Raw genomic sequence first — 23,683 nt, forward strand, 5'->3', positions numbered from 1 at the left:
AGTATCGTTGACTTCCGGAGGCAATACCCTGATTCGGTGGCTGGTCCGACGCACGGGAGTATTGACTGGCACTGGACTCATATTACGGCTTCCTGGGGGTGTCTGCAGCATCCGTGAGACTACCCAGCACCTTCCATCAGTTTGTCACAATGAGTCACAAGTACTGGGGGATTTATTGAACAATCGGGTAGCTAGCTCTAGGACGATGCGTCAGTCGTGGCTGGCTCTCGAGCAGAGAAGAAGCACGCGATCTTCTTTTTCCTCCACATTGAGAGCCGCTCTTGCTGTTGACCCACTACGTGCTGGTGGCAATATCAATCAAAAATGCACATTCAGAACTCTAGCCAGCTATCAACAATGTCGTCATACGAGTGGTGATGCAGACTACGCGAGACACCGGCATGCCCGCCCACCTATTTCTCAACCTCCTGCAAAAGCACGTCACTTCCGCCACACTTTTCCCTCTGCAGCTCGCATTGCGAGGGCCTCTTCTTAGCTTTTCTCTCTGCATGGCCTACCACGTGAAATTTTCACCATCGCCTATCACATGCATTAGGGGCAGCAAAGCGACAGAACACGGTAGAGAATGCGATAGTTCATTTGTGAATTACCGTGGATGGTTGGTCCCAGAAGGTGGTCTCAAAAGAGACCCGGGCTATTTAGGGAAGAGAGAAAAAAAGGAGGGGGGCCGAGCCTAAGGCTGCCTCTAATCGAGTGATGAGGTAGACAGGCGAAGCTTAGCGCTCACCCTGTTTTAGGGAGCGTAAATATAAAAGGCTTGGTTTGAAACAACTTCGTGTGGGTGCGGCCAGTTGTTTTCATCTCATGCATTTGATAAACGAGGTGGCCGCCACGGCCCATGTTTGTAAATAAGTTGACTGGGCATAGGATAACCTGTTTAACTGCAACAAACTGGACGTCACGGTCTATTCCCGTCCTTAAACTATATAATCAAGGAGAACCTATTGTGAAATTATCTTAGAGTGCCACTCACCAGGATTGACAATTTCGAGCTTATAGGCGCAATGCGTAGACGAGGCGTTCATGAACACGTCTGCCAAAATTTGCAACGCTTCGCGCCGCAGAAGCGGGTCAAATTTCAAGATGAACGCTGCTCCCCCTCCCCACTGCCGGCGCGCGCCTCGAGAATGAGGGCATGACGTGGGCGTATGAATGGCCCTACGTACATGGCAATGCAGTGACGTTGGTCCTCTACGTAGACGACTCTGCTCTGACGTTGCAGACAGGGGCATGGGATATGGCAAAAGGTATTTAACACGGCATGCGTAGTTTATGTAATTTGTTGCTTGAAAAGATCAATAAAACTCTAGATAAGTACTGAGACGCAATAAGCGAATGTGAGCGTCTTTTTTCCATTTTTCTCCCACGGATTGCAACGAGATGCGGGGCTAATGTGTCGGCGTTTCGCATGCGTTCGTGTCCCCGCAGTCAGTGCACGGAGCAGACGACTGCCATGGAATGCTCCTGCACGTTCGCGTACTCATTTTGCTCGTCTATTCTACAGCGTCTAAGCCAGCGTTTTTAAACGATCTTGCAGAAACAGGCAGAAGACCACAAAATAACGCTGGTCAACAAAGCAACGCCGCCCACGTGATCGGGAGTTGGACTTGTTTGGGCACGTCATGCGGACGTCACTTCTTGGTCGGATGCCGGAAGAGATTTGGCTTGTGATGGCTACGCGAACGAGCGGCAAGGGTTTCGAGCTCGCCTCCTCTCATCTTCGTTTGCGCCGCTTCAAAAAACCTGTTTTCTCCTCTCGTGATGAATCGATTCAAAACATTTTTGTGGCAAAATGTTCCTCATCGGACACCCAACAACTTGCACTGTCTAAAATTTGGTATTGGACGTCAGGGCTGTTTACTGGCCCTTTAAAGGGCCAGTAAACAGCCCTGACGTCCAAAAATTTTTAAAAAAAGATATATGTGCACTTTTTATTTGCGAACATGCTGCCACAAAATTTTTGCGAATACGTGCTATAATAAGGAAGTTACAGGGGTTAGAACATCGGTTTAAGCTAGTTTCAAATTTTTGCGCGGCCTCGCCCCCCTTCCCCCGTCCATGAAGGGAAAGGCATAGCCCATCGTCGTGACTCCGCCCACTTCAACAACACGACACCACGTCAGCGATTGACGTCATTGGCGAACTCGATCAGTTGCAACGCACTTCCGCTTGCTGCGAAGCGTTGTGTTTGTTTACTGTTTGCCGCACCAGCCGCTGGTCAACCGTGTAAGCGTAAGGTGCGAAGTGTGAACCACAAACGATCAGGTTCCCGACGTACGTCACTGGATGGCTGATCACTTCAGCCATGCAGCGCGCAGGGCCCCATAGTGAGGCACCCGATGCCGATGCTTCTCCGCTGCCCAGTCGCTCGATTTGCAGCCGACGACAGAGCAACGCTTTTTACCTGTGCTGTTCATGTCAAGGGCGAAGTACGTTCGTACGTGCACACAGGCGCTGTAGTTGACAGAGGAGTGTACACGTGCACGCGACAACTGCGACACTGGTTCTTTCACCGCAGTGCCAAAAAACCAGGGGCAGTTTCGTAGCTGTCGGCTGGAAACAGGAACTGACGTTGACTTCAATACAGTTTTTTTACACCTGATTTAGACCAATCGGCGAGCTGCGCGCAACGTCACGTCACCAATCATCGAGTTGACGTCACTGCGCGTGCAAGGGGGTCGGTCGGGCGTTGGAAAGATGCAGGGAAATTGTTTTGGAAATAGAGGCTCTGCATGGCGCGCAGCCCTGTAATATTCAGAAAACATAATCGCTGTGGTCTAATCTACGAATTGCCAAGCTTGTATGGGAGGGGGGGGGGTGTAAAAAATGGTCGGAGCCTGTTTACTGGCCCCTTATAAGAGGCTGTACGGCTGTAAGGTTAACTTTCAAAGTGTGCGACCAAATGCATGTACTTACAGCTCTGCTTCTGTGACTGCATGAACAATACGCGGCGTTTTGTAAACAAAAGTGAATAGCTTTGCAAAAGTGAATAGCGAATGCAAGTTTGATTACCTCGTATCTCGACATCCATGTTATAGCATAAATTTCAAGATATGAGGTACTCAAACTTTCAGTCGGAATTTTGGCAATTCAGTCACTGCATACCCCTTGCTTTCATCCTCAACTCTTAGGAAACAGGTGGTAGTACTTGATAACTTTGGGGTAGTAATGGTTTGTCACATATGTTACAACCCTGGTAGTAAGTGCAGTTAGTAACGGCGAGAATGGTAACAGTTACTACCTCTGCTGTTACTACCAGGAAATAGTAACTGTTACTGCCCTAGCTGTTAGCACCCATGGGTAGTAACTCTGAAGGTTTCAAAAAAAAGTAGTAACCAATATTTCCCAGTTCATTCATTTTGGCAGATTATTTCTCCACTGCTAATGTTGGCTAATCAATGTCTTATAACTAGACGAATTCAGGTAAAAAGCGGGATGTGCCATGAATGCGAAGAATGCATAGACCAAACATGTTCACTAATTCTTACGTATACTTGTAGAAAGAAGTAAGTGTGGGGTATATATAGCTCCTACTTCGCAGGGGCATATCTGGCACAGGGGAGCACTTCCGTTACAGGATGAAATTTAACAATTATAAATCTTTAGCATGTACCGAAGCATAGTGGCGCCAGCTCTGTGCCAGCGTGAAAGAAGACGTTGACGTCCGTGTGTGGCTCGTGCTTGCCGGGTTCCTGCCTGTACCAGCTTGTTGCGGCTAACGTTTCTCGAATAATAACCTGTGTTTTTACGTAACCTTGCTCGTTGCATTTGGTGGAAGTGCTGGGTAACGTCCTGGAGCTCCGCAGCCGTAAGCTACCATCTCTGTCCGCGATGACCGAGCGCGTCAATCCCCCACAAGGCTCTTCCACGCTGCCACCTGTCATGTGTTCTGGTGTACTTCGTCTGCGTGACCCACCGGTATACAATGGCACAGAAGATCAAGATGTCGAGGACTGGCTGGCAGAGTACGAGCATGCCAGCGCGATTAACAAGTGGGTTGACCCTGCGATGCTGACTCACGTCATCTTCTACTTGACGGATTTGGCCAACCTATGGTTCACCAACCGGCAAGCCGACATCCCCACCTGGTTGGTTTTCAAAGAGGCCGTCACCTCGTTTTTCGGTCGTCCAGCCATGCGTAAGCTTCGTGCTGAACTGGGCCTGCGGGGACGATTTCAGCGAAATGGTGAGAGCTTCACGAGCTACATTGAGGATGTGATCAGCCTCTGTAGGCGAGTTGATGCCAGGATGACGGAGGCTGACAGAATAAAGAATATATTGAAAGGCATTGATGACGACGCTTTTCATATGCTTGTGGCTAAAGACCCACAGACCATCGCGGCCGTGATTCAGCTATGTCAAAGTTTCGATGAGCTGTGCAAGCAACGAATTTCTGCACGTCGCGCTAATATGCAAACAGCTGATATTTCGACTTTGGAGTGCAAAAGCAGTGGCCCCGACTACAGCGTGTTAATGCCTCAAATTCAACAGTACATCCGGGAGGAAGTTGCTCGACAGCTCTCTCTTGTCACCACCATCAACGAGACCCCCACAACACTGGACCACTCACTTTGCCGTGCTATTCAGACGCAAGTTGCCGAGGCTCTCCCTTCCCCCGCGTCCCCAATATCAGTGGCTGCACCGCTGACTTATGCAGAAGCCGTCCGCCGACATCCTGCTCAACCGCCGCTCCCTTCATACAGTCCAGCCACCAACTACTACAGGTCACCATGCATTTTCGGTTTATCCGGTAAATCCGCCCTTTCCACCACCTCGAGCACCTGTAAACTCTTGGCGTACTCCGGATAACCGGCCCGTCTGCTACAACTGTGGTATTCCAGGACATGTCGCGCGCTACTGTCGTCGCCGTGGATTCTCTTTTAATGATGTTCAGCATTTCGGCAACATACCTCGGGAATCAGAATCGCATGTGACACCTGATTCACATGACCCCCGCTCACGTCGACCAGACTTCAGCCGACGTCGATCTCCTTCACCCCGTCTTCGGTCTCCTTCCCCATGATTCGCCGTTCCAACCACGCCCAGGAGGAAAACTAAAAGTCGCAGTTCCTGAGGCAAGAGCTGCGCCACCGACGAAATTTCCAAGGCCTCATCTTTCGCCCTCTAACGAGATTGCCGTGTTTGTGGACGGTTTTGCCACAACTGCTTTTGTCGACACAGGTGCCGCTATTTGTATAATCAGTGAAGTGTTATACCGCAAACTGAACAAAGTGACAACTACACTGGTTGAAATTTCTTTACGCACAGCGAGTTCGCAACACGTCCAACCTTCTGCCACATGCACTGCTCGTGTTGTGATTCAAAGAGTGCTTTACATCGTTGAATTTGTCGTCCTTCCGCATGCGTCTCATGAAATCATCCTGGGATGAAACTTTCTTTCCGCTAACCATGCGGTTGTCGACGGCGCTCATGCTCAACTCGTTTTGTTTCCATTCAGCACGACATTCATAGATCTCCCTCGCTAACCCAAAAAGGTGATCGTCGCCGCTGACGTCGTCATTTCTGCTTTTTCGGTCGCCGTGGTATCTCTTTTGTGCAACTCGTTTCCGATTCAACCGCCCTCTTCATGCCGTCACAAGAATGCGCTCGTCGCCGGAGCCTTGTCGTCCCGTTTGCCGTCATAACACTTGCCGATGGCTCCAGTGCCGTGTACGTGTGCAATACGTTCCCTTGTCCCGGTACCTTATTGCATGGCGAATGTATTGGGAGTCTTGACACTTATGATGACATCTTTCCTTTCGATGCCCGTTCTGATACGACACCAATGTCCGTGGTTGCTGTCACAGCTGCCACCGAGCCCTCACTACCTGACGAAGACGTTCTGTGTCGCAGCGTAGACACCGGCCTTACGCAAGACCAGCGCAATCAGCTCATTCAACTGCTTGACCGTTTCCGCGCCTCCTCCGACCACGGACAACCTCCCTTGGGACGCATGTCAGTTGTCGCTCACCATATCGACACCGGTCATCATACTCCACTTCGTCAGCGCCCCTACCTCGTCTCGCAGGCTGAGCGTGACGTCATCACTCAACACGTTGACGAGATGCTGCGACGTGGTGTTATTCAGCACTCACACAGTCCTTGGGCTTCGCCAGTGGTCCTCGTGCGAAAAAAGGATGGCTACATCAGGTTTTGCGTGGATTATCGTCGACTAAACAACATCACACGCAAGGATGTTTGTCCCCTGCCGCGCATTGATGACGCCTTGGATTGCCCTCAAGGTGCGGAGTTTTTCTCTTCACTGGATCTGCGCTCTGGATATTAGCAAGTACCAATGGCTGAACCATACCGTCCAAAAAGGGCGTTTGTGACCCCTGACGGCTTATATGAATTTAATGTAATGCCCTTCGGTCTTTGCAATGCGCCTGCGACTTTTGAAAGAATGATGAACAGTGTTCTCAGGGGACTTAAATGGCACATCTGTCTTTGCTATTTAGACGACATAGTTGTATTCTCGGCGAATTTCGAAACTCATCTTTCCCATCTGGAACAAGTTCTCCAGTGCCTTATGGCAGCCGGGTTGCAACTAAACTTCAAGAAATGTCGTTTTGGCGCCCGCAAACTCACAATTCTCGGCCACGTCGTTTCAAAAGAAGGAATATCGCCAGACCCTGCCAAACTGCGTGCCGTTGCCGAGTACCCCAAGCCTACTACCCTAAAGGAGCTTCGTAGTTTCGTAGGCTTGTGTTCCTATTTTCGGCGTTTCATTCGCAATTTTGCCTCTATAATTGCCCCTCTGACTCAGCTTCTCTCCCGTAGTACAGACCTCTCTGGCTGGAATTTCCACTGCGATGACGCATTCACGGCGTTGCGCTGGCTACTCACGTCTCCGCCAGTTCTCCGCCACTTCGATCCCAATGCACCCACTGAAATTCACACGGATGCAAGCGGTGTCGGCCCCGGTGCCATTCTCGCTCAACGCAAGGATGACTGCGACGAGTACGTTGTCGCCTATGCCAGCCGTACCCTAACGAAGGCAGTGTCCAACTATTCCGTCACGGAAAAGGAGTGCATGGCTATCATTTGGGCTATAGAAAAATTTCGCACTTACCTTTACGGACGCCAGTTTGATGTTGTCACAGATCACCATGCCTTATGCTGGTTAGCGTCCATGAAAGATCCTACTGACCGCCTCGCTCGTTGGGCTTTACGCCTTCAGGAATACGATATCCGTGTTGTTTATCGCTCAGGACGCAGACATTCAGACGCCGATGCACTATCCCGTTCTCCACTGCCTCCTGACCTTGCCTGCTTATCAACTGCCATTTGCGATTCGTCATCGTTGAGCATCACTGACATGCCATCCGAACAGCACAAGGATCCTTGGATCAATTCTTTGCTCGACGTCCTCTTTCACAGTTCGTCAGAAACGACTTCACGCTCCCTCTCTTGTCAAGCAAGACACTTCGCTGTCCGTGAAGGCTTGTTGTATCGCCGCAATTACGTGACGGACGGCCGTAGGTGGCTCCTTGTCATTCCTCGTCATTTGAGTTCTGACATCTGCGCTGCCTTTCACGATGACCCCCAGTGTGGCCACGCTGGAGTATTTAAGACTTACTCTCGCCTTCGTCTAAGATTCTACTGGCGCAGCATGTATCGGCACGTTCGCCAGTACGTCCGGTCATGCACCACGTGTCAACGACGCAAGACGCCTTCTCACAGCACTGCTGGCCCTTTGCAACCCTTAACCTGCCCAGCGAAACCATTCGACCGCGTCGGATTTGACATTTATGGTCCTCTACCCAACTCTCTTCGAGGCAACCGGTGGATTATCGTCGCAGTCGATCATTTGACACGCTACGCTGAAACATCTGCGCTGCCTGCTACCACTGCGAAAGACGTTGCGTCCTTTCTTTTTCACCATCTCATTTTGCGACATGGTGCACCTCGTGAATTACTGAGTGACCGTGGACGCGTGTTTCTCTCGAACGCCGTCGACGAGCTGCTCAAGGCATGTTGCATTGTCCATCGGAAATCCTCGGCATATCATCCTCAAACCAATGGCATGACGGAACGCTTTAACCGTACCCTTGGAGATATGCTTGCCATGTACGCCTCTGACGACCACACTAATTGGGACCAAGTGCTCCCTTTTGTCACGTACGCGTACAACTCTGCGCCGCAAACAACCACTGGCTTTTCTCCTTTCTTCCTCCTGTACGGACGTGAGCCATCATGCTCCATGGACACCATTCTCTCTTACAGGCCTGATGTTTCCGAAGCGACGCCTGTTTCCGAAGCAGCTGCTTATGCCGAAAAGTGTCGTCAACTCGCTCGCTCATTTACCGCACAAGACCAATGGCGCCAGAAAACTGACCACGATTCCTCTGCGTCTACTGTACACTATAACCCAGGAATGCTGGTTTGGCTATGGGTCCCGTCTACCCCTCCCGGTGTTTCCCCGAAGCTTTCGTCGAAATACCATGGCCCCTACCGTGTGGTGCGGCAAACATCTCCTGTCAACTATGAAGTTGAGCCCATTGATCCACCTTCGAACCAACGCTGCCATGGGCGTGAAACAGTACACGTATCACGCCTCAAACCGTGCTATGACCCCCTTGTTGTGTCCTTTCCCTAGGTCACCAGGTTGGCTCCTTTCTGCGCGGGGAGTAATTGTACCGAAGCATAGTGGCGCCAGCTCTGTGCCAGCGTGAAAGAAGACGTTGACGTCCGTGTGTGGCTCGTGCTTGCCGGGTTCCTACCTGTACCAGCTTGTTGCGGCTAACGTTTCTCGAATAATGACCTGTGTTTTTAAGCAACCTTGCTCGTTGCAAGCACTATAATATAATATCTGGTTACGTTTGTTTGGTGACGTAGCACAAGACTTTTATCAAGACTTACTTAGAGAAAATTATATGTTATATTTATTCATTATAAAATGGCCACAAAAAGGCGTTATGTACAGTGGCCGGAACAAACTACCCAATTTATTCTTAGTGCATTTGAATGCTTCGCAGGACTAGTATATCAGCGTTTAAAAGGTAATAATAGTGTTGGGGGTTTGACGCGCCAAAGCAATGATAATATTTGGAGACACGCCGCAGTGAATTAACTGTGATTGTCCTCGAAGCTATATGTGACCATCTGTTTATTTTGATCTGCTGGTGTTGTTAATATGTGCTGTATTTACTAAATTTTTTGTAAGTGTCTATTACGACACGTGTAGCACTTGCTTATGGTTCGTGAACTAGTACTTCTTCGCTTCGATAATATCAGAATGACGTTTACATATCTCGGTTGCATAATTTGAAACAAAATGTATTTGCCTTGATCTATAAATACCTTCTGCGTCATTTTTCAGTTTAATGATGGTATGTCGAGACAATTCCTCTCATAAATAATCAGAATAGCATTCACACACTATTTTGAATTAGATAGTCAAAAGCCGGGTAGGAAAGAAGTACTAACGGGGCAAGAAAGGTTGTAACGGCTGCAGTTACTACCTTTTTCGTTTCAGTTACTAACTGTTTATTAACGTAGGTAGTAAAGAGGTCGAAAAAGTTAGTAATTGTTGTAACTAGTAACTGTTTACTAACGTAGGTAGTAAACAGGTAGCAAAAGGGTAGTAACAGTCGAAGAAAGGTAGCAACCGCTGCAGTTACTACCTACTTGCTTGCAGCTGCTGCCTTTTTACAAACTTTTTTTTAAGAGTGTGTAGTGTCTATGCCTATATAGTAAAATGCGTGGCAGCAGTTCCTGAACTGCAATATGTATTTTTAGAGAAGTAACGATGATAAAGTGTTCAAATTTCAATTATTGATTACGTATATAGAATTCATGCCCAAGTAATGACTACTGCAGCTGCCTTATGATTTTATCCAGCTTAATTTAGTTATGTCTTAGGAGGTACCTACCAATTTTGATCACCCCTCCTTTTTTTGTATATATAAGCATCCACGCACACACTTACCCTATACGCTATGACATTCTTCTGACCTCCACCCACCGCATTATTGTAAAACTGCCTACTTGTAATCTTGAACCTTTACTTTTTTTATCATCATGTCTTCCGGCGAAATGATTGATACTCAAGAAATTAGTCAGTGAAGTCAGCGCTGGCTAGATGGGGCTAACGTCCGTGCTTACTGTAAGGGTAATCCATTTATTTTTTTCCAAGGGTTGTGATCTGCCAATGTAGGCACAATTTTAACAATTTCGTCAACTGTCACATAAGTGCTTGAGTGTGAGGTTGCTGTGTGTAGGCGGGTCCTGCTAACACGTGGCGCTTTTGCCGCAGCTATGCGGAAGCGCTACAACGGATACTACGTGGATGTGGGGCGCATCAGTGACATCCCGCCGCAAAACAGCTGTATCTGGACGGTCCAGGTCGAGCCAGACGAAGAAGATGAAATGGCAGTACCATTGGTTCTCGTGCACGGCTACCTGTGTGGTGCGGCCCTCTGGGTGCTGAACTTGGAGGCGCTATCCCATCGCCGGCGTGTCTACGCCATCGACTTGCTTGGCTTTGGCAAGAGTTCAAGGCCCACCTTATCCAGCGATCCCGAAGCTACGGAGGCCCAGCTCGCACTAGGTGTGAGGCAACCGCACTTTTACATTGCTCTATAGTATGGACGCCCGCGTACGCGGATCTGAGTGTTTATGGGGAGGCTCATACCGGTTCTCGAGAAATGGTTTGCTTTAGCGCAGGCGTCCGATGCCACCGTAAGCTATACAGTTCATGCCAATGTGCAGGATCATCTTTTGACCCCTCTCGGAAAACGTCTCGCTAAATAGTGTTTTGAGCACTTTGAGCCTGGGGAAGTCAAACTTTTGGAATCCATAAGACCGCACACACTAGCGTTTAGGGGGGAGGGAGACCCGTCTCTTTTTCCCCGCTGGCGCCAAATTCTGCTTTTACAGGAGATGGTAACATTTTTCGTCTATTTCCGAAACCCAGCTCATCCCCACCTTCGAGCGGAGGCTGGGGTGGGTAAGGTGGCTGCCTGGTGGCCCTGAGAATCGAATTCGGTACCACCCGAATTGAAGGCTGACACAAGGCCCCTGCAACTAGGGTAACTACTCATGCTGCAACTGTCGTGACTGTCCCGCGCCCCGGAAGATTTACGGAAGCTCAAAAAATGTATCCCGCATTTCGCACTTCATTTTTATTGTTAGTAGGCGCTGCGTATTCAGCTGTGTCTAGGCGCAGTGTGTGAGGATATGTTATACCTGTGCGTACATTGCTGATCGCGATCAAGCTCAATCAATCGAGATAAGCAGTCGATCAATATCAGCAGCTAGTCGCAATCAAATTTCTCAACAGTGGTCTGCTTCCCTTTGTGGCTTGCGTAAATGAAACAAATCGAGATAGTGAAATACAATCCTCCGAATCATGCATGATCCCCATCAAAAGATGTAAGACGTATTACATGCAAGCACTGGCAGTTTCTAAAGAAGTCAGCTAGCGAGTCGCTTCATGGTGGCTTCAAGTGTTTTCGACACGACCAATAAAAATACGAGTTTGAGAAAGCAAGACAAAAAATGCGACTGAATGAGAGCAAAACGATCGGCGTCAACCTATTCCTATGTTTTTGATGAGTGATGCGTGCAAACTAAGCCAGCGCTGTTTGGTGAGTGACCATTTCCTGAGCGGCCGAAATGTTTGTGTAGACATTGATAACTTTTTTTTCGTGTCGGGGCATATCACAGTGAGGTACGAGTGATGGAAATGGTTCTCTAATAGCTACAAACTGCTCCAAAAGAGTAATTCTGCTCCATGCTGCTCCAAATTGCAATATTTGTTAGGAATTGCTGCGTACTTGCTCCAAAATGGCATTGGCGAAACTAAAAACAAAGCAGTTAAACCATGTCACCTTCCAGCGAGCCCAAAATAAAAGAAAAAGAAGCTGCTACTATAAAAGCTGCACACTAGATAGCGGTGTTATCAAGTGTACAGCTTGTAGATACCGGAATATTGACAATGCTACCTATATGCAATGCATTCTCTAAAATGTCTGATATAGTTTATATTTGTACTTTACAAGCAGACGATTTTGGTGAAATGCGTGCTAGACTTCATAGTCATTCTACGCACTTCGTGCCTGCGGTGGTATGTTACTGATTACATTTAGCAATATCACATTTGACCTGGTTCATGTCACAAGAATGAACATTTTAGATAATAGGTCATTTAGCTTATTCGATTTCTGAAAAGTTCAGTTCTATCTAATTATGCACAATATGAAATAACACTTACGTGGAGTTCGAAGACTATTCATTTGCCTAGTTATGCTCTTGCAGTTTGCAGTGATTATTGTGTGCAACATGTTTAGTACTTAATATTATTATACGACGCTCAAACGACACAATAAACTACGGGAGTCGTTTGGAATATTTTGCGATTTCCTTGAAGAATCCATGTTTTTTCCATCACTGTATGTATGAAATAATTTCGTTCACACCGATATGTGCCTGAACTTCCAACTTGTATTTCTTACGCTATTTCTCTGTTTCAGAGATAACAAGATAAAACAAAAAGATTTCTCGAACAGAGTTGAAAAATCATTGCAGTTAGTCAGACCCAGCACAGTAGGCACAGGGTCGCCTTTGGTAGTTGTTGAGTGGAATGAAAGTATATATATATATATATATATATATATATATATATATATATATATATATATATATATATATACTTATCACTCATTGTAGCACAGCGCTACTACAAGCTTTTAACAATGGCCGAACTAGAGAGCTAGGGTCTTCCTGGTTTGTCTACCCATTCGTTTTCGTGCTCCTTTCGTTTTCCCTCTGGTATTCGACAAATCAGCATCAGCTAGTTGAATAAAATTTCTTATGGCTTTTAATTTATCGTATACTAGGAAGAGGAATCACTGGAAGAAGTATGCCTGACTATCAGGTCTAGCAAATCTAACACATCAACAGCCTATAGCAGGCTTGGAGAAGCAATGCTCTGGTGGCACATTGCTTCTCCCGAAAAAATTGTCTGGCTACACCCCTGTCTCAAGTTGTGGATACCAATATTTTGGGAAACAAATCATACATTGCACATGCTTGCGATGTACTGTCTGTCAGGACTTCAAAAGTAGATCAATATTTTACTCACTAGCTACAAAAAGACACATATTCGCACATCGCAACATTATTTAGTGTGCAATAGAAACAAAGAGCGCTGTGTCATGGCCTACGAAAAACGCAGTATTCTTCAATATGCCTACTCTATACAGTCGGCGTAGGCGTGTTATCTTCTGAAGTTATCCACAGTCAGAATAACGGCCTAATAGGCTAATCTATGGTAACATTGCCATAAAAAAAGGCTGGTGGCAGTTTGCAGTTTGAAGGCAGTAGGAGGTTGTTTAAGCTGTGCTAGTTTACCGACTGTACCCTTGAGGTCAGCTCACAGCTATTCCAGTTTATTTACCTCTGTCATGGTGTCCTAACAATAATGTAGTACGCATCATGCAACTCGCACAGCTGAAACGCTTCCAGATCCGCGGAGGTCTAAGACGGGAGTGGCAATACCATAATGCCAGTATGTCGGTTACGCTTCAGGAATAATGTTTCGTGTAAGCGTGGCATTATAAGCACTACTTCACCAATAAAGTAAAGCCTGTTTCACATGCGAGTGATTAAGCCGCGGGGCCTGCGGCAATTAAGCGGCATCTGGAAGCCCGGACGCGACTTCGTTTCACACGCGCTGCTTTTGCGCGATGCCCGCCGCTGTGATGTATAAGGCCCCTGTTCCTCGACTCTACCCCTGCAGTCACGTGCTCCTCACTTCACTGCTGCGCTATTGGTCGACTAGGGCAGACACTCTATCGCGAGCGATTTTTCGTTGCTCAAGCGACGTCGGTCCCAACGACTACCAGATGCTCTAGAAACTGGTTTTGGGCTCGTGCGATGGCTGCCGCTCCGCTCTTGGGGCGAAATCGCTCGCATGTGAAACAGGCTTGACGCATGAATCATGCGCAACAACGTGCCAATTTTTCAATGCATGGGTTGCACGTACGTCACATCTGGAAACGAGAGGACCGAGAACCATCTTGTTTGTCAACATAAGCAGCTTCCTGGTAGCGGGAGCTTTGCAGCGGCGAAATGTGGTCTTCGTTTGCGTCGCGTTTTCCGCTTGACCATGGATATTTGTGCCGTTTTTGGATGCAGAATAATACCCACCACGTTGGTCTAGTGGCTAAGGCATTCGGCTGCTGACCCGCCACGGAATGAAATCCTGGCCACGGCAGCCGCATTTTCGGTGGAGGCGAAAATGCTTGAGACTCATATGCATGGATTCAAACGCACGTAAAAAAAACCCAGATGATCCAAATTTCTGGAGCCATCTACTACGGCGTCCCTCATATTCAGTAGTTTTGGGACGTGGAACCCCAGTTTGTGACTGCAGTCATCACTTCATCACAGGGAGTGGTATTTTTGAGTTATGTCCATGCAAGTTCGCCACGTTTACCGACGTCACGTGTCACTTTCTCCAGAACCCCACCTAGATTCACAGCTATGTACAGCTGAACCTTTTCCTCTTAAATAGCCGCATCTCATGTTGTTAAAAGAGGTTAACAGTGCAACATACGTGAACGTGTCTTCTTTTAACCTGCGAATTTAATGAATGACGCGAACCGTGACTGAGCACCGGGTCTATTAGTGGCTGGGCTACGGCCGTTATGACCCGACTGTTGCAGCAGCATCAGCGCATTTTCACCGCTTTAAAAGGCGACAGAAGAACACGATGGATGCAGTCGCAGTGATTACGCCATCCACGGAATCGGGAACATCGGTCGAACTTCCGGCCATAGACGCAGAACCAGAGTGTGACGAACCATCAACAGTAGATCTCACGAAACTGTAGCTCACGAGAGGAAAATAAACCAAAAATCGCAACACTACTGAAACGAGCCCAACTGCGGTGACGTCTGAACAATGGCGTATGCAGGAGGGTGTAAAATGACCATTAGTGCCTCTCAAACAAAATTTGCCCCACCACGATGCAACACGGGTTTGCACCCGTCACTACAAAATCCCGTCGAAGCCCATGCTTTACTTCAACCGGGAAAGAGCGTCGTAACTATACTCGAATATAACGACACACCCTGTGACAGAAGCTGCTTTGCTGCTGTGCTGGACACCCATCCGCTGGTGAATAGTTGCGGCCGTCCAGCGACTTGTAGGCCTTCATTCGTAGCAGCGTGAAGTGACTTGCCGAAAGCACCACTACATTTGACGATGTAGCCGGGTTTGTCGGAGGGCAGCAGATCGATGTTCGATGTAGCATTTTTATCGATTCGCAGTTTGTACGGGTAGATATGTCATCGCACATTTCAATTTTCGCTCAGTAACGTACACGCGTCGGTCCCACAAGCTCTTCGAAGTACGACGGGCAAAGCACGCGCACGTTTCCTTTCGCCTTATCCCACGAATGATACCGACAAGCTCCCACCCAGCTGTAAGCTCCAAGTGCAGCCTGACTAGCCTGACTCAATGTTGACAAACATGGCGGTCGCCCACTTTGCCAGCCAGAAATGACCTCACGAGGACCTCATGTATAAATGCGTAATGCGTTTAGGTTAGGTCATCGACGCTATTCTAACAATGAATGTTCCTGATGTTCGAGGCCCACACATGGTCTGACCAGAAAGCCATGACTAGGATTTGAGGACATATGCTCGTAGCGCGATTTCTCTTCGGAGAAAGTGGCGGCCTGCAGTAACTGCATGGGAGATAGACAAAAAATTATAGCTCTCGAAAAAATATAGTTATCAAAAACTACTCCCTGTTCTCTACAGTAGAGACTTAAACGTTCTGTTAAAATTTATGTTGCAACAACCCATGGCTTCCTAGATTGTTTATTATTTTACAATAGGGCTCCATGTACTCCCCATGCGTGGTTGTCCTGGAAAGTCACAGATTTGTAGTGGCTTACTGAATTTCACAAAATGTTCTGGTAGGTCGCTGCTGTATAGATCCCAGAATGTTTTTTGACAACTAGTGCATTTCAAGAGACTCGTTCAGTGATGTAAGAACGCCGTTTCTGCCACCGAGAGATTGTGCCACGTACAAATGTCCCCATGCCCCCAAATCTTGGGAATTAGGAAATATTAAGGACGCCCAATCCACTTAGACGAAAAAAAAAACAGAAAGGGGACAGGATATGGCGTCTATGTAGAGTGCGTCCATAATATTTCTTCATTATGAACCAACTAGCCCAACAGACACGTTCGGGTATCCTTGGGATGAGTTGACATCTTAATGAAAGCGTGAAGAATCTGGTGAAATGAACTAAGTCTCCCGCCATTCAAGTCCAGTTCAGAGCTGATGATATGCGTATAGTGAACCAGCGTTCCAGCGTCATTGGCGAATATTGTGAATAAGTAAGTCTCTTGCCATTTTTTTGCGGTTGATTCGTGCCACGTTCATTTTGCGGTGTGCAGCTTTGGAGAGGTGGCGTTCCCGGGTTGGTCTGGAGCAGTTCGTGCTGCTAGGCCACAGCTTCGGCGCATTCGTAGCGTCTGCGTACGCGCTGCGGTCACCTAGACATGTGGCACACCTGATCCTCGAGGACCCGTGGGGATTCTCCGAGAGCCACATGCCCGACACAGCTTTCCGGCTGCTTCCCTGGCTCGCCACTGCCTTCACGCGTGGTCTCAAGTACTTCAGCCGCGCCGACATATGTTCACTTCTGCGTGCTGGAGGAATTCTCGGTGAGCGAGTGCTTTGCATGTCCGCAGTATAGGGAGGGATTAATTGCCTCATCAAATCTGAAATGCTGCTGACGCCCACCTTGTGGTGCACTAAAACATGCCTCTGAGAGAGCTCAATGAACTGAATACAAAAGCCTAGAGATATGTTCTCCAGCGAGGACCGTTCAAGAGGGGCAGAGAGGCTGCAAATCAAGGTGCCATCAATAATAATTTCATTATTTTATTGGTTTAGCCAGGCCGAAAACACCCGGTGGCGAATCACTGAAATTACCGAGTCTTGCAAGAAGGCGGATTAAAAATGTTTTCGGGGGGAGGGGGGACGAACAGCAGCGTTGTTATCTAATCGTCACTGGAGAAAATACTACTGTCACAACACACGCGTTGAGAGAGAAATTGATGTAATCAGCTTTATTTTTCCCGTCCCTGCTATAAATTATTCCTGTTGAAAAAAAAATGAATGGATGATCAAAATTTTCAAGTATAACTCTGGGCGATCCGGCAGGTCAAGGAAGCTGCCGGGAGACACAGTAGACAGGTAGAGTTTAAGGTTAACGTGATAGCAGAGGTTAAGGTAACGGCGTTACCGTGCAGCAAACGTTTGTTATGAACAGTGTCGTATAGTTTAGCGGGATAGCGTTTACGTAGTTTAAGTGCCCTAAATGGGAAGGTGGCACCATCTATCGGTGGTTAATTAGTCAAAGACAGTGAAAAGGAAAAAAAAAACGAGAATGTTTTCCTATGGCACCGCGCGAAGCATTGTCACAAGTTTATTTTACGAATAATAAAAGCAAATATATATGAATTACGCACCAAACGCGAAAAAAATTGTGTTGCCGATTTGTTTACATTCATTTTGTAGTTAGGCTTAGACGCGTTCGATATGGGAAGCTATCTCAAAAATTACGCCAACTTATCCGTAGTACTCAGTCATCGAAGCTAACTGAAGACAAGTGAAGTAACTTTAAACAGTCATTTGCTGCAAACAAGGTGAATTTCTCAACTACGCCAAAATCACTTCGAAGCGGGCGTCCGAAAGTGCCGCTATGTTTACGTACACTACGTAAACTTACGCTACCACGGTAACCTTAAATCTGAAAAATACCGCGCGTACGGTAAGCGGTACGGGTTACGTACGTATCTGCGCATGCGCACTTCGATTCCGGTATCACTGTACGCCCGGTATCCAGGCAAGCCCGGTATACTATAGCTGTATAGCTCCTCTAGTGGGAGCCCAGCCCTGCAATCTGCTGGAAATTCATAAAGTTTACCTACCCCCCCCATCTCTCTCTCTCTGCTATAATGTGGAAGAGCGTACAAAACGTTGGAAAGTTTTTTTTTCTCTCTCTGTGTCCGTTACGGATAACGAATCTCGTACTCAGCGAACAGAAACTTTGTTGCGAAACGGTAGTCCATTAGAGAGGTATGCTTTATGCAGCAGGGTATGTACATGCCTGCTTCCAAAATTTTGTCATCTAACTTCATCATCATCGTCGTCGTCGTCGTCATCATCATCATCATCATCATCATCATCATCATCAGCCCGACTACGTCCACTGCAGGACAAAGGCCTCTCCCATATTCCGCCAGTTAACCCAGTCATGTGCTTGCTGCTGCCAATTTATACCCGCAAACTTCTCAATTTCATCCGCCCACCTAATTTTCTGTCTCCCCCTAACCCACTTGCCTTCTTTGGCAATCCAGTTAGTTGCCCTTAATGACCATCGGTTATCCTGTCTACGCGCTACATGCCTGGCTCATGTCCATTTCCTCTTCTTGATTTCAACTATGATATCCTTAACCCCCGTTTGTTCTCTAATCCACTCTGCTCTCTTCTTGTCTCTTAAGGTTACACCTACCATTTTTCTTTCCATTCCTTGCTGTGTCGTCCTCAATTTAAGCTGAACCTTCTTTGTAAGTCTCTAGGTTTATGCTCCGTAGCTAAGTACCGGCAAGATACAGCGGTTATATACCTTCCTCTTGAGGGATAGTGGCTATCTGCCTGTCATAATTTGAGAGTGCTTACCAAAGGTGCTCCACGCCATTCTTATTATTCTAGTTACTTCAATCTCGTGGTTCGGCTCCGCGTTTATTACCAGCCTTAAGAAGACATAGTCTTTGACAACTTGAAGTGCACTATTACTTATCTCGAAGCGCTGCTCTCTTCCGAGGTTGTTGTACAATACTTTCATTTTCTGCAGATTAATTTTAGGACCACCTTTCTGCTCTCCTTGTCTAACTCCGCAATCATGAGTTGCAATTTGTCCTCTATAACAATATATTCCTAGATAATAAAAAAAGTCTGCGCGTAGCATATGGACGCAGTTTTTCCATCTGTGCCCTCCATATAGATTTTTTAAAACTTTTTGCACTAGGTACTCCCCCATCGAAAACGCAACGTCACGCTTGTAACCTGCGAGTATCGGAAGAAAAATTTAAAGAAAAAAAATGTATGTGAGACGGATTACAGTTATTGTTTGCGGTAAAGATGAAACCGAAATGTCACGTGATAGTGCATATTGACTACATCTGTTTTGAATTTTGTGGTATGAACTTCAAAGTGATCATGTAAGAATAATTAAAAAGGTGATACCGTAAGATGATGGCTGTTATAACTAGTTGGTTAGGACGTACAGGATTGATATATTTACACAGGTTTTGATCTACTTGATTACTTTTAACAGCAAGGATTGTAGTCTTTTATGCTTTTTCGGATATCTCATTATACATGACTTTCTTTGGTTTTTAGGACAGAACGCTGCAAAGCCATAGTATTACTCACTCTTTTTCTTGCTCCTCTTATCACGGTGACGTCAATGTATAGTGTTTGAAAACAAACAGTCAATATTATTTCTTGCGATGAAGCTAGAAAGAAATTGTTCGTTGAACAATTTTTGTACGCTCCACAGCATCATAATTTTCATCAGAGCTGAAATATTTTCATGCGGTTTGCTGTATCTCTGTTGTCTGGGAGCTTCCAACCCAAAGCATTTATTGGCACGCTTGGGGCCTCAGCAGTTGCCAGTTTATCTTGCTGGAAGTCGGTGGTGCTGCCAAAATCACACTTAAATTTTGACTTGATTGTTGGTGACCTCTGGACTTCGGTTGTTGTCCCATGAACACAAAGCTCATATTTTTTGTGTTGAACCAACGGTTATGTGTAAATAGTAAATATTCACTGTTTGTTCAACGGTTGTCCGGTTCTTTTCTCGTTTTTGAGCCGGCGTTATTTAAAAAAATAAACATTTTGAAGACATCCGCACTGCATAAACATCGCCAAAATTTTAGTGCACTGCTGCTGCGATTGACCCCTTTTTCTACTTGTTGTCTGCGCTGTTATTCTTACTGATGTTTGGCACGCCAGTAGCACAGACGTACGCACACATTAATGTTTTCGCTTACTTGTAAAATAAATAGAACCCACGAATTTGAACCTCCCAGTATAACTAGTTCGAGGAAATGGCCGAAAGCATTTCTTTTGTAGGAAAGAAAATACCCACAAGAATTTTAAAATTGAAGGGATAGGAGAGCATGCTCTAATCGAGCTGGGTCGAGTCAGCCCTGCGCTCGAAAAAATTACCCGCAAAAATTTCAAAATTGAAGGAAAGAGGTAAGCAATGTTCTAATTGAGTTGAATGGAGTCTGCCTTGTGCCCGGCCAGAGCTCGACATTAAAAGGTGGTGAATTCGCTTTCCGGGATCTTTGGTTGCCCATAGATTACAAGCCTAATGTTAGTAACTGAGCTCAAGAAAACAAGATGGTGCCTTGTCCCACGCTGCATCCCTGACAGATCTGCTAATTCCGTGCACCAAACGTGAGATGAAAACATATGTGTAAAAATTATGAATATAACATGCTCTAGGGGCTTCGCAGGTTGAGGCGCAGCGCTGCTGATAGAACAGGTTTTGTTCCCGGTCAAAGTGACTACAATTAACGTGCGACAAAATGGAATAACATTTGCTCACTTGCATTTAGTTGCACGTTAAAGGGGCCATGCAACACCTTTTTAGCATGGTCAGGAAACGCTGCCGATCGGTTGTCGATGCTCCCGAGAATACGTGAGAAAAATACACTTGCACAACACGTGGCTTAGAATGTACAGTTAATTATCAGTCAGAAGTTGATTCCTCTTCTTTCTACTAATTTCTTTCCAGATCTTTTCCATACACCCCAATTATGGCGCCATAGCCAAACGTCCACGGCATCGGCTGATTTTCGCATTATGAGCTGCGTAGTTGTCGCGGCCACCACGTGATGCCGTTACTTGCCCCCACGCGTGATCACACTAAAAATAAGCCATGCGTTCAAAGAAAGAAATCTAAAGTGCTCATAGTTATTACGCGTGTTGACGAAGCAAGGCATCGTCTTGTAATCCCCCTCCCTGTGTAGTTTTAATCGTGCTCGCTAGTACGAAAGGAGGGATGAAGCCTTTGATGCGTGTGACAAATCTTTGTACCTTCACTTGCGGCTTGTGGTTCGTGAAGCGTCATGGGCTAATAGTGTGGCTATTCTATTACAACTTTGAAAAATGTTGGACACCCCAGAGAATCAAAATTAGTTTGACGTCCCATACTACCGCGTACGACGCAATATAGTAATGGTTTTGGCTGGTAAAACACCAAAAATAATTCATTTTGGTTCATACGTCTTCCAACCAATCCAAGACAGAAACATAGCATTTCATGAGTACGTAAAATTTTATGGGTACATGCTTTCTTGTGTACTCATGCAATCATACCATTCCAAGCTGCCACCTCAGCGTCGCCGACGTGAAGTTGGCGGCGGGAATGACAGCAGGTTGGCTTGTTCCATACGCAAGCAGAAGCAGTGAAAAGATAAGAGACATGTGTGAGAAAATGAAACGACATATTTATTATATTTTATGTGGCGCAAACAATACAATACTTGAAACAAACAAACAAGCAGCCATATAAAAACAATAACTGATCTTACAAGCAAGAAATATAAAGATAGACACTAAACCAACACACAATGAAACAAATGATTGAATAAACAGTAGCTAAAGACACGAAAGTTCAGAAGTACAAGCAGGTGATGGCATACGTGCGATGACCACCAGAGTTGAGTCCGCGACGATTGGATGCGAGAAATCCCGAAAAGTTCAGGTCCTACTGCTATGCCGGCCACCGGCATAGCAGCTCCCGGAAACATGACCGCTGCGACACCCGGTGTCGCAGCGGTCATGTGTCCGGGAGCGAGGGCTTGATGTTGTACCAAGCCAGATTGAGCTAACATGAGTTGAAGTTCTCATGTCAACGTGGCAGAAGTTAATTACGCGTCTCAACCAGATGAACGGCTAATTTTAGGTGGCTGCGGACAAAAAGCCACACAAGAATCTTGTAATCGAATGATATGTTGGGTTTAACGTTTCAAAACCACCATATGATTAAAAGAGACGACGTAGTGGAGGGCTCCGGAAATTCCGACCTCCCGGTGTTCTTTAACGTGCACCTAAACTGTGCACACGGGCCTTCAGCATTTTCGCCTCCATTGGAAATGCAGTCACCGCAGCCGGGATATGATCCGGCGACCTGCAGGTCAGCATCCAAGCACCTTGGCCACTAGACTACCGCGGTGGGGACACAAGAAGCTTCTTCACTTAATGCACTCGATGATATACTTCTACACTATGCTGTACAAGCAACTACACTGATTAGCAGGGCGATATCTTACGCTTCATTCCCCTTTGTGTTCCCTCATTCTCTTCTTGGGTGAAAAGAAGACAATCGTAGGGGTCAATTTATGCGCGTGACGTTGTTTAAAACTCCCCTCCCCCCTAGAAATTCCCTCCAACCATGTCCATTTGCAAAAGCGGGGCATGTTATCTACTGCGTGAAGATGACAAGGACGTGAGGTGATCGCTTACAGCTCGCGGGCGTTACTTGTATACATGGCCTTACAGATGTAAAATAGTGTTGCCACATCAGCAACCCTGTATGCCCTCCTCCTGGTTCAGCTTACGTGGTGCCGCAAAGACGTGCTGGAAAAACAGCACCACATGGTCATCAAGACGTTTCTGAGTCTTCCACGCTGCTCTCCAGTAGCGGCCACAATAGCGGAAGCCCAGGCCTCACTGTTGCCCCTCCTAATGCTGCGCCAGGCTATCCTGCATGTTGACCGGCTACATCGAACATCAGATGGCAAGGCAATACTTCAGCGCATCAAGGCCTCACCAAACTCCTGAATGGGAAGCATGTGGGTGCTCTTCGAGGAACTAGTCCTACTGTCAACAACCTCAGTCCAGCCTCCACCACTACATCGACGGCCACCAAACATACATCTCCGCCTGGGGAAGCTGACGAAAAAATGTACACCAGCTAGCCAACTCCCGCAGGTTGCGGTACAGTATATAAGATCCACGAACAACTGAAAGGCCACTTGCTGCTATACGCAGACTGCCCCTTCTACCAAAGCCGCCCCTCTGCTGCAGCTACCTGTACAGTCCCGGAGCCGGGGTAAAAATTCAGTGTCACCGCCTATTTCCTACGAACTCTACAGCAGCTGAACTAACGGGGCTCCACCATACAGCAGACCACCTGGCAGCCAACCTCCCTCGGCAGCCCATGGCCATCATCAAAGACTCAAGGGTGGCACTTCGAGCACTGCTGCAACCTAATCAAGCCGGGGTCACAGTTATCCTGCTCCTTGCGAGACTGCGGGCCCTAAAAGACTGTGGCGTCTCAATATCGATGCCTTAGCTCCTCTCCCACACTAGAATAGCCGGTAACAAGAGTACGAACGCCACCGCAAAGACGAACACCAGATCGATGTGCCTGTCACAACAGCTGTAGCGACAGGAGCTCCACTCGACAACGACTCATGCACCTACTCAAGGCCGCTCACCCTGACCAACGAGTGGTGAATGAGCCACCTCTTCGGCCACTTCCGAAGCCGGGATTTCAGAAACAAGAGCTCAGTCTACGGTTACGGCTCCGGAGCGCATGCGTGTGGCCTGC

General features: G+C 47.0%; 1 protein-coding gene across 6 annotated transcripts in view; it reads left to right on the plus strand.

The window, feature by feature from the left end:
- The window catches only part of LOC119176929 ((Lyso)-N-acylphosphatidylethanolamine lipase), a 430,246-nt gene that overhangs the window by 66,459 nt on the left and 340,104 nt on the right, over positions 1-23,683 (plus strand). For all 6 annotated transcript variants that reach the window (XM_075877931.1, XM_037428270.2, XM_075877929.1 and 3 more), the window contains exons 3-4: positions 10,280-10,573; positions 16,440-16,709. In XM_075877931.1, the coding sequence (XP_075734046.1) occupies positions 10,280-10,573; positions 16,440-16,709 (564 nt within the window). The remainder of the gene's footprint in view (positions 1-10,279; positions 10,574-16,439; positions 16,710-23,683) is intronic.

This window comes from Rhipicephalus microplus, chromosome X, assembly GCF_043290135.1.
Source record: "Rhipicephalus microplus isolate Deutch F79 chromosome X, USDA_Rmic, whole genome shotgun sequence".
NCBI lineage: Eukaryota > Metazoa > Arthropoda > Arachnida > Ixodida > Ixodidae > Rhipicephalus > Rhipicephalus microplus.